Source organism: Pristis pectinata, chromosome 8 (assembly GCF_009764475.1).
Source record: "Pristis pectinata isolate sPriPec2 chromosome 8, sPriPec2.1.pri, whole genome shotgun sequence".
In the NCBI taxonomy this organism is placed as follows: Eukaryota; Metazoa; Chordata; class Chondrichthyes; order Rhinopristiformes; family Pristidae; genus Pristis; species Pristis pectinata.
The window spans coordinates 47,183,943-47,196,570 of NC_067412.1; the positions used below are offsets into that span (position 1 = coordinate 47,183,943).

General features: G+C 42.0%; 1 protein-coding gene across 1 annotated transcript; it reads left to right on the top strand.

Moving 5' to 3' along the window:
* Positions 1-1,021: 1,021 nt before the first annotated feature.
* Positions 1,022-11,505, top strand: LOC127573955 (TLR adapter interacting with SLC15A4 on the lysosome-like). Its single transcript, XM_052022580.1, has 2 exons — positions 1,022-1,297; positions 9,001-11,505. Exons 1-2 carry the CDS (start codon positions 1,195-1,197, stop codon positions 9,906-9,908), a joined length of 1,011 nt encoding a protein of 336 aa, XP_051878540.1. The 5' UTR covers positions 1,022-1,194; the 3' UTR covers positions 9,909-11,505.
* The last annotated feature ends 1,123 nt before the right edge of the window (positions 11,506-12,628 follow it).

The window sequence follows — 12,628 nt, forward strand, 5'->3', positions numbered from 1 at the left end:
TTGTATGTAACATTGGTTGTGAGCAATAATTATTCCTTTAAATCTGTAAAAGGTTGTGCATCTGATCAATTATTTAGTGATCTGTGATAATGTTACAGAAATCTCCAGGGTGCAGTCTGGAGGGAGCCCTTGAATAAAGGAAAAATTCCTTACTATGAGTTATTTGTGTCTCATATGCATCTGTCTTCATATCCTGCTTCATTGGGGACGAGTCCACACAGAGCATATATCCTCTAGCTGACATATTCTGCTAAATGCCTACAAAAAATGTATTTTGAAAGCTGCATTCTTAAAGGAAACTACATTGTTTATGTCATTACTTTTATTACCAACATGAGTACTATTGGCACAAATAAATTAAGGAAACAACTTTTTTTAAATAGGCCTTCAGGTATGCTTTTGATTACTTTTGGTTAAAACAAAAAGTTCCGGTCCTAATTATTATGTTTATGTTCTCCTCCAGAATCTGAGGGGACAAAGGGCGGCACGGTAGCGTAGAGGTTAGCGTGATGCTATTACAGCGCCAGCAATCGGGGTTCAATTCCCGTCGCTGTCTGTAAGGAGTTTGTACGTTCTCCCGTGTCTGCGTGGGTTTCCTTCGGGTGCTCCGGTTTCCTCCCACATTGCAAAGACGTACGGGTAGGTTAATTTGCGTTTAAAATGGGCGGCGCCGACTCATTGGGCCGGAAGGGCCTGTTACCACGCTGTAAACAAAATTTTAAAAATTTTTTTTAAAAAAGTGACACTTCATGATACATCTTCAGAACTTTCAAGTCATACCAAGCCCCTTCACTGTTATCAATTTACTTGACAAAGATTTGAATGCATTAAAGAAGATGTTAAACTGTAATTAATTTCCTTCATGATTAATGAACGCTTCCCTCAATTTATGTTTGATAAACTGAAAAGTACCTTGGATTTGAAGGGTTAACGTGTCAGTGGTTGTAACATTACACACTTGCAAAATAAAGGGAAGTTAAATGCAAAACGTCATTTTCATTCTGAATCATTATAAATTTGCAGCAAGCTTATGGATTTATTTTACTGGGTGTTGCCTTACCAAACAGTGAACATACTTAAATAGTAAAGAGTGGACAAGATTGTCTTTGGATTTATATATCTGAATTTTTATTTCAAATAGGAAAGAGTTGATTATTACTAAACATCCTGCGACCAAGAATGCTTTGAGATCGAATGATCATTAATACGGCATTAAGAGAAAAAGTGAAAGAGCTCAGACTACAGATCTGCTTGAATCAAGTAACTGCAACATTTTTCAACATTTTCAAGCTTTTAGGTAAGATTTTAACTAAGCTGATAAAGCAGTAATAAGTAGGACTTTGTCAAATTCATTGAGTTTCACTCTGAATAAATATCTATCTAGTGTACTTGAGCTGCTTATTGGCAAATGGTGTTGGGTAACTCTGTATGCAATCAGTAAAACTCCGATAATCTGACTATTCAGAAATCCCAATATTTTGGCAATTGGCTCTCCGGGTAATAGCTCACCATGTTCCCTTTCCGCTCACCAGGGCCCCATCTCCCATGCTCCCTGGGTCACTGGAAAAGTTATTATCCTGCTGTGTAAAATCGAAAGAAAGTGAGTCAGAAGAGTTTGTGCAACAAGGAGGGAGGGAGACAGTGCAAGCCTGTCAACACCAAAGTCCCGAGTAGACTGGATTATCACAGTTTTGACTAATAATTAACAACTTTACATTTCAGTTAGTTTTCATGGTTTAGCAGCAATTTTAATTGAATCACCATCCATGGCCCAGCATGGACAGGAGAGGGGCAGAATGGGTTAATGTTTCAAAAATATGCAACATTGCCCTGACCCCACCTTGCATTAACTCAGTCCTTTTGAATTTTAGTGAAATAAGCAACTAACCTGCTCTCCAGTTATTTAAATACACAACTGAGTCACACCTCAGACCTCAGCAGCCATCAGGAACTAGACTGCCTCAACCTGCTGCTTCTCAGCCTCCTGCCCCACAATGTCTTCCAACCCCTACCATGATCTCATACCCCATTACTTCCCCCAGTGTGACCTACCAATGACCAGTGACCTCGCTCTGATCCAGAATCTTCCCCGAATTCAGAACTTCCCCTCAGCTCAACTCATTAACTGCCCTGCCCTGACATATGATTGTTTCCAAGTTTAATTACTGGCATGGACCTAACCTCAGGAGCTCTCTCTCTAACACCTTTGGCTACCTATCTCTGTCTCTTGCTTTAAAATCTATTACACTGAGCATGTGGTAGTGTAGTGAGCAGAGTCTAACATCAGGAGAGCAGTCAATAGGATCTGGCGTTTGATATGATCTCACACTCTGATGTCTAAAATCAGAAGGCATAGGCTTAAGGTGTGGAGTTAAAGGGGAATGAAGGAAAAATATTTTCACCCAGGGAGTGGTTGCAATCTGGGACCGCACTGCTTGAGAATGTGGTGGAGGCAGGTATCCTCATAAAGTTCAACAAGTATCTCGGTGAGCACATGAATTGCCAAGACATAGACGGTCATGGACAAAGTGCTAGTGAATGGGATTAGTATAAATAGGTACTTGCAGGTGGAATATGAGGTGATATTCCTTTAGTTTGCCCCACCCTGGCAGTGGAGGAGACCAAGGACAGACATATGGGTGTGGAAATGGGAAGGAGAATTAAAATGGCTGGCAACTTGGAGATCCAGATGGCCATGGCGATACTAGCCGCTCATGATATTGACCACTTCTACTGACTAACTGCATAGGTTTATACTAACATGACACAGAAGGAGGTCATTCAGCCCATTGGGTCCATGCTGGCTCCCAAGAGAGCAGCCCCATCAATCCCACTCCTCCTCTCCACTCCCCACATGGGATGCAGGGAGAGCTGACCAATTGGATACAAAACCAGTTTGGTGGTAAGAATCAGAGGGTGGTAGTGTGGGGTTGTTTTTCACATTGGAGGCCTGTGACCAGCTGTGTGCCACAGGGATCAGTGCTGGGTCCTCTGTTGTTCACCATCTATATTAATGATTTGGATGAGAATGTAGATGGCATAGTTAGTAAGTTTGGGGATGACACCAAAATTGGTGGTGTTGTGGACAGTGAAGAAGGTTATCTAAGACTACAACAGGATCTAAATCAACTGGGAAAGTCGGCCAAGGAATAGCAGATGAAACTTAACTTGGACAAGAGGGGAAGTGTTGTATTTTGGTACGTTAAATGAGGACAGGACTTATACAGCAAATAGCAGTGCCCTTGAGCGTGTTGTACAACAGAGAAACCTTGAGGTAAGTAGTTCCCTCAAAGTGATGACGCAGGTAGACAAGGTGGAGACATGCCTTTCATCAGTCAGGGCATTGAGACAGGAGCCGGCACATTATGTTACAACCATGCAAGACGTGTGTCGATCTGGTACCCAGCCAAAGGAAGGATGTCATTAAGCTAGAAAGGGTGCAGAAAAGATTGACAAGGATGTTACTGGGACTGGAGGGCTTGAATTAAAAGAAGAGACTGGATAGGCTGGGGCTTCTTTTCCCTGGAGTTTAGAAGGCTGAGTGGTGACCTTACAGAGGTTAAAAAGCATGAGGGGATTAGATAAGGTGAATGGTTACAGTCTTATTCCCAAGGAAGGGAAGTCTAAAACTAGATGACAGAGGTTTAAAGTGAGAGGGGAAAGATTTAAAAGGAAACTGAGGGGCAAATTTTTCACACAAGAAGGTGGTGGCTATATGGAAAGAGCAGCCAGATGGTAGAGTTGGGTACAATTACAATGTTTTAAATTCATTTCGATAGGTACATGGATAGGAAAGATTTAGAGGGATATGAACCAAACACAGGCAAATAGGACTAGCTTAGGAGGACACCTTGGTTGGTACGGACCAGTTGGGCCGAAGGGCCTGTTTCTGTGCTGTATAACTCTATGATTCTATAACTCTCCTTATTTCATTGTACCCCTGCAACTTATTCTCCCTTACATATGTCCACCAACTCACCTTTGAATATTTTTGCCATTAACCTGCACCAAGGGGTAATTTACTGTGGCCAGATAACCCACTACTACATCTTTCGGATGTGGGGGAAATCCAGAGTACCTGAAGGAAACCCACATAATCAGTGCAAACTCCACACAGACAGCACTGGAGGTCAGGATTGATCCTGGTTCAATAGAGCTGCTGTGTCACTGTGCCGCCCTTGGTTAGTGCTGAAGGCAACAGCAATGTAAATGAACTACCACCAAACATCCAATGCATCCCATTCCCATACCCATTCTCCAGCACTTTCTCATCTTAACTCACAAGTATTAATATCTGAAAACTTTGTCCTGAGACATTAATCCTGTTTCTCTCACCCAATATGCTGCATTTTTTCCAGTTTCCTCTGTTTTTATTTCAAATTTTTAGCATCTACAATATTCTGCTTTCAGCTTTATTAATTCTTTCTTTATTTTCATTGGTGTCAATGCATGAAACACAGGGAAAGAAGCACTCATGCAGTCATACCTGATGTGAATTGGGTTCTCCATACCTGTTTCCTTGACTAACTCCCAATGCTCTACCTCTCCCTGCCTGCCTTTCCAATTTTTAGTTATCAGCCTGATTCCCAATTAATTGGATATGCCTACTCCATTGTTATTGAAGACTCTTTTATTATTATTAGAGTGCATATATAATTACACTGAAATGTTAGCCATCTGAAATATGTTTTCCAGTAGATCAACACTGTTGTTTTAATATGTTCCATTTCAAATTTCACATACTCCACTAGTTCCTGAACTGTGACCAGTGTTTCCAGGACCTCAACAATGAGGTCCTCGTTCCACGAATGAGATATTAAACTGCACCCATCTCTCTGTTTAGACGGCTGTTAATGATCCCCAGCACTCTTTTAAAGATAGCTTTGAAGTTCTGCTTGTGTCCTGACCAATATTAAGTCTCAGACTGGTCATTTTCATACTCTGTGGCAAATGATCTCTCACATTTTCTACAACAGTGACTGACTCACTGTCACAACTTGCTAACTAATGGTTCATGTGTTTGCAATGAGTGTACTGATTCAAATTCCCGATGTTGCAGGAGCCATACTATTCATGAGGTGGGTTCCCAGAGTGTGGAAAGTTTAAATAGATTAATTACAGTCATAACCTCACGCAATATAAACCAATCTTCTCAGGCTGGGTCAAAACTTTCTGCTATATGCCACATGAATATATGCAAGTTTAGGACTTCAGTGCATGTGTGTTTGGAACTTGCTAAGAGACTTACAATAGTGTCAGTAGCATCGGCTGTTGGATCATGCATATTATCAAGTAACAGAACAGAAACTGGCCAATATTTCCCAACACTTAAGATGGGAAAACTGACAATGCCAGAGTGATGTGATTGCACAGCAGTTCGTACTGCTATCTCATAAGTCCAGGGATCCAGGTTTGACCTTGACTGTGTGGAGTTTGCAAGTTCCCTCTGTGACTGGTACATTAATTAGCTAGCGTTAATTATTCCTTAATAGCAAAAAAGAATAAAAGAAAAGTTGGATATGTGTGACAGAGAATAAGTTGCAGGGGGTACAGGAAAATAAGGAGAGTGGATGTGGGACTGATAGGATTGCTCCCAGGGAGCCAGCATAGACCCAGTGGGCTGAATGGCCTCCTTCTGTGACATTCTAGATATAAGACATGGTAAGATAAGACCTAGAACAGGTCCTTAAGCACATCCATTTCAATGGAGGAAGAATAAGTAAGTTACTGTCATCATTGGGGTTTGCAGTTATGTCTTTAATTATCTGGAATAATTTTAGGTTTAAGGTGCTTTTATCAATTTTTAAACATTTTTAAATATTCTTATAAGTCTTTTCAATTGTTTCAATCACCATCAATAATTTTTGAATGCTTCAGAATGTCAGAGAGAGTCAGACACACTCCAAAAGCTTGACAGCCTTGACAGATGGCCAGACTTCCCTGTCTATCAAAGGCTTTCTTAACAACCTCAGATCAGGGCTTTTCTTGGCCAGCCTACCAACCCTGATTGCAGAACCTCACTGATTGTGTTCCCCTCAACCGGATCTAAAACAGGTAAATGCAGGGCAGTTGGGGATCAGGGATCTGAGTGATAAAAGGTGGCAGCACAATCTGAGCTCTAAACACTAAAGCAGCCGGAATATCCCTAAGAGTCATAGAGTTGTACAGGACAGAAACTGGCCCTTCAGCCCACTATGCCCATGCAAACCTTTTTGCCCAAGCACACTAGTCCCAGTTTCCTCCATTATAACCATATCTTTCTACACCTTGACTATTTAAGTGCCTGTCGAAATGCCTCTTAAACATAGTGATTGTATCTGATTCCATCACCTCCTCTGGCAGTGCATTCCAGATATCAACCGCTCTCTGTATAAAAAATTATCCCTTGGATCCCCTGTAAAATTCCTTCTTCTCGCCCTAAAACTGTGGCCTGTTAAACTGTGACCTCTTTTTTTGGTACTTCTAACATTGGAAAAAGACTTTGACTATTTACCCTGTCTATGCCTCTCATAATCTTATATACTTCTACCGGATCACCCCCCCCCCCAATGTCCTTCACCCCAGGAAGAAAAAGCCCAGCCTATCCAGTCACTCCCCATAACTAAAGTCCTCCAATCCAGGTAACATCCTGGTGAATCTCCTCTGCACTCTCTCCAGTGCAACCACATCCATCATAGATGGCTTTGCAATTGTGGGCATATATCCTACATGATCATAAACCTTGTGGATCAGTATGCTCTTGAATCTTCCTCCCATTCTACATCTAGTACTCCCTAGCCCTGGAATGCTATTACATAGAGCATCGAACAAAGAACATAGAGTACAGCACAGGAACAGCTCCTTCAGCCTACTATGTTGTGCTGAACTAGTTAAGCTAATGACATCTAATCCGTCTGTCTGCACATGGTCCTTCTCTCTCCATTCTTTGCACATTCATGTGCCTATCTAAGAGCCTCTGAAATGTCTCTAACATATTTGCCTCCACTACCACCCCTGGTGAAACATTACAGGCACTCATCACTCTTTGTGTAAAAAAAAACTTGCCCAGCACATCTCCTTTGAACTTACCCCCCTCACCTTAAATGCAGGCCCTCTAGTATTAGACATTTTGACCCTGGGAGAAAGATACTGGCTGTCTACTTTATCTATTCCTCTCATAACCTTATAAACTTCTCCCCTCAGCCTCTGCTGTTCCAGAGAAAACAACACAAGATTGTCCAACCTCTCCTTATAGCACATGCCCTCTAATCCAGGCAGCATCCTGCTAAACCTCCTCTGCACCCTCTCCAAAGCCTCCACGTCCTTCCTATAATGGGACAACCAGAATTGAATGCAATATCTCAGATACAGCCTAACCAGAGTTTTATAAAGCTGCGACATAACTTCCTGACTCTTGAACTCAATGCCAAATGCCTTCTTTACCACCCTATCGACATGTGCAGCCACTTTCAGGGAGCTATGGATTTGGACCCCAAGATCCCTCTGTACATCAACACTGTTAAAGGTCCTATCGTTAACTATGTACTTTCTCTTTACATTTGATCTCTCAAAATACAATAGCTAAATATGGCTGTTGCCAAATTTAATCACCCTTAAATCACCCAACACATATAAACTGCCCACTGCAAATTCACCTACCACAGAAACAAGTCAATGGCAGATGCCATCTCCCTGGCCCTACTCTCATCTCTTGAGCATCTGGACAGCAAAGACACCTATGTTAGACTATTGTTTATTGACTACAGATCCACCTTCAATACCATAATTCCAAGCAAACTCATCTCCAAACTCTTTGACCTGGGACCCACCACTTCCCTTTGCAAATGGATCTTTGACTTCTTGACTAATGGACCGCAATCAGTAAGGACAGGCAAAAACACCTTCAGCATGATTATTCTCAGTGCTGGCACCCCACAAAGCTGCATCCTCAGCCCCTTACTCTATTCCCTGCACCCTCATGACTGCATGGCCAGATTTTGCTCCAACTCCATCTAAAAGTTGGCAGATGATACCACTATAGTAGGCCGTATCTCAAATAACGATGAGTCGGAGTACAGGAAGGAGATAGAGAGCCTAGTGACCTGGTGTCATGACAACAACCTTTTCCTCAATGTCAGCAAAACAAAAGAGCTGGCCATTACCTTCAGGAAGATGGGCAGTGCACACACTCCTATCTACATCAATGGTGCTGAGGTCAAGAGGGTTGAGAGCTTCAAGTTCCTTGGAGTGGACATCACCAATAGCCTGTCCTAGTCCAACCACATTGATGCCACAGCCAAGAACGCTCACCAGTACCTCTACTTTCTCAGGACGCCAAAGAAATTTGGCATGTACCCTCTGACCCTTATCGATTTTTATTGATGCACCATAGAAAGCATCCTATCCAGATGCATCACAGTTTGGTATGGCAACTGCTCTTCCCATGACTGCAAGAAACTGCAGAGACTTGTGGACATAGTTTAGCACATCACGGAAAACAACCTCCCCTCCATGGACTCTTCTCCTCCCCTCCAGTTCACACTTCTCACTGCCTCGATAAAGCAGACAGCATAATCAAAGACCACACCCACCCCAGACATTCTCTTTTCTCCCCTCTCCCATCGGGCAGAAGATACAAAAGCCTGAAAGCACATACCACCAGGCTTAAGGACAGCTTCTATCTTGCCATTAAAAGACTATTGAACAGATCCCAAGTACTGTTGACTTTATAATCCACCTTGTTATGGCTTTGCACCTTATTGTCTACCTGCACTGCACTTTCTCTGTAATTGTAACACTTTATTCTGCACTCTGCTATTGTTTTACCTTGTATTATCTCAATGCACCGTTGTAATGAATTGATCTGTATGATCGGTATGCAAGACAGGTTTTTCACTCTACCTTGGTACATGTGACAATAATAAACCAATATACCAATTTAATTTAAATATAATCGATTTTTGATTGGCGTGCACCTGATTAACTTGCATTTGGCTAACAAGCAACTTTGTGTTTTAATAGCACCGGTCATGTTAGCTGAAGGGTTCCTCACAAGGATTGGTTACGGCTACCACCAAAGTGAGTGTATCAGGCCAGATGGCTGCGCAAACTCCAAGAAGACACCTAAGACCAGCAGTAGTTCTTGGGAAGAACTCTTTGACTCACTGGACAGTACGGAAGGCAATGATGAAGAAAATATATGGAGTGGATCAGGGGCCTCAGCTACCACCAGTCAAGAGAAGGGAAAACCAACATTCATTCAAAAGAAAGAGGAAACAACCAGTGTGGATGCCCGGGTACCCTTGGTTACTAGGAAGACATCTGACAGTTTAAACATACCAAAGAACTACACACACATTCAAACTGAGGTGGATTTGTACCAGTCTTGGTCCACCACTTGCCAGAGTTATACTGATCTGCAAATGGTAGGAGATAATGTTACACCCTACAGTCCAACTAGCTTGCCTACTTGTCTGACAAATGATCATGAAAGCTGTAATTGGCCTATCTTTCAGATCAACAGTGCGTCTATGTGGCCACATCTGCCTGCCTCTTATTGTGAAGGCCAGCAATGTTCTAGATCAGATACATTCCATCAGAGTGATAGAAGCATTACCCTTCAGAAAGAACCATTATCCAACTCTGTGATCAACAATTACATGGAGCAAAAGATTACTGAACTGTACAAGCAGTACCTTGAAGATAGCATGACAAAATATGCCTCTCCAACTAACATAATGGGCTCTCATTTCCTGATGACCAGCATTGACCAAATTAGCCTGCAGATTTCTCAAGATAAAAATATGGAGCCTGCAAAAGCTAAGGATATGGTCCTCAATTGCCTTCTTAGTGTCGCTTGTGCAACAAATTCATCTGATATCTGTACTCCTAACTTGCAGATATCAAATCAACTGGCCCCAGGATTTTGAAAGTTCTTTATAAGCAGAACTGTAAACTGAATGTTTTTTCAATTAGTTTTGAAGTCTATCTTGTGTCCCAGATGTGAATGGATGACCAGCCCGTATCAGTACGATGACTTTCAAGAATACAATAAAGTATCATTTAAAACAAATTTCCTCTTTGCTTTTCAGCACTGGTACCAATCGGAGATGCTTAGTCAACAAGCAATCTGCTGGAGGAACTGAACAGGTCAGGCAGCATCTGTGGGGGAAAGGAATTGTCGATGTTTCGGTTCAAGACCCTACACCAGGACACCTGACCCGCTGAGTTCCTGCAGCAAATTGTTTGTTGCTCCAGATTCCAACATATGCAGTCTCTTGTGGCTCTGAGCTGCTTAATCTGTTGATTACTGAGGAATGAAGTCTTATGCTGTAGAAAGGCTTTTATACATATTGCGCTAAATTGCATTTTTCGAAATGACTAATTTCCTACTTAATTAAATCAAGCATACTAAATTATAATGTAGGATTGGTCTGATACCATTCTTCAAACTTTATCCTATTGTTCCAGTGCAACACTTCTGAAGATTAGAATTTCCAGTTTCTTTAAAATTACATTGTGTGATACAAATGTGCAAATATTTAATACATTTTGAAATTGCTCCACCCCAATGTTCTGATAAAGATATTGACCTACTTACGGCACAGTTTCAGGTGACTGCAAAAGACATTTTTAATCTCAGGAATATTTCTGATGATTGAACGACACTTTAAAGCAGTCAGCAGTTCAGAGGGTTAAAGGTTATGGTGTTGTTAAAATTGTTGCTTAGATACTAGTTGGTCAGCTGAGAAAATGTGGAACAGATTTAGTCAGTGGGTCTGACTGAAACTGCCTTCAATGATCTGGTGTATTGTTGCGTTTAAGACCAAGTCAGGTATGTTCAGGTGTTCAGGGCTGTGGAGTATCAGGGAGAGGCTGGTACAGACTTCACCACCCAGCCTGAATTGTACCCAGTTTCAGCATCCCCATTGTCTTTTACACATTCAAATCAATGATCTCTTCAGCTGGTATAATAGAAATGACAGAGCCTTAGTTCAAGGAACAAGCTGACACTCGTCTCCAGGAGCATGTAGTTCTGATAGGTCACCACCAATGAGCTTCTGCAGACTAACCTTCTCTACCAGAGATCGCAAAATGCCCATATTTTGGGTTGTAGAGACCCATTTGACATTCTCTGCATTGCTGTTAGGTAATGGCAGTTTTATCATCCAGTTCTGTGTTTTGTCTATGTGGCCCAGTTCTGTGGAGCCAATCAAGGCTTGTTCTTATTTAATTGGTACATAGATAGCATAGAACATGGAACAGTACAGCACAGGAACAGGCCCTTTGGCCCACCATATCTATGCCGACCATGATGCCAATTTTAACTAATCCCATCTGCCTGCACATGGTCTGTACCCCACTATTCCCTCCTGGTTTATCAGCCTCTCTAAATGCTTCTTACATGTTGCTATTGTATCTGCTTCCATCACTTCCCCTGACAGAGCATTCCGGGCACCTACCACTTTTTGTGTGAAAAACTTGCCTTGCACATCTCCTTTAAACTCCCCCCCCACCCCCCTCACCTTAAGCCTATGCTCATTAGTATTTGACATTTCTACCCTGGGAAAAAGACTCTATCTACCATATCTTTGTTTCTCATAATTTTATATCAGGTCAGCCCTTAGCCTCTGATGCTCCAGAGAAGACAATCCGAGCTTGTCCAACCTCTCCTTATAGCCTATACGCTCCAATCCAGGCAACATGCTGGTGAACCTATTCTGCACTCTCTTCAAAGTTTCCACATCCTTTCTATGGCATGGCGACCAGAACTGCACACAATGTGGTCTAATCAAAGTTTTAAATAGCTGCAACATGACTTCCCAACTTTTATATTCTATGCCCCAACCAAAGAAGGCAAGCATGCTGTACGTCTTCTTTTCGACCCTATCCACTTGAGTTGTCACTTTCAGGGAGCTGTGGAATTGCACCTCAAGGTACCTCTGTACATCAATGATTGTAAGTGTCCTGCCTTTAATGTATATTTTCATCTTGCAATTGACTTCCCAAAATACGTATGTCATCTCCCACTTGTCCGAATTAAACTCCAAAATAAGAATCCAGTTTTGTTAATTTTGTATGACTATTAACATTGACAGATTTGCAGAGATCTGATCATTGGCATTACATCATCAACTATGTGTCAGTCTGTCACATGACATCTTACTTATTAACTTTACAGGATGTGGGCACTGCTGGCCAATCCCATGCTCCGATCATCGGGCATCAGCCCACAGTTTGCTATTATTCTTGTATATTTGGTATTGGTAATGGTTTATTATTTTCACTTGTACCGAGGTACAGCGAAAAACTTGCCTTGCATACCGTTCGTACACAGTGCATTGAGGTAGTACAGGGTAAAAACAATAACAGAATACAGAGTAAAGTGTTACAGCTACAGGGAAGTGCATTGCAGGTAGACAATAAGGTGCAAGGTCATAACAAGGTAGATTGTGAGGTCAAGAGTCCATCTCATCGTATAAGGGAACCATTCTATAGTCTTATCACCGTGGGATAGAAGCTGTCCTTAAGCCTGGTGATATGTACCTGCAGGCTCCTATATCTTCTGCCCGATGGGAGAGGGGAGGTGAGAGAATGACCCGAGTGGGTGGGGTCTTTGATTATGCTGGCTGCTTCACCAAGGCAGTGA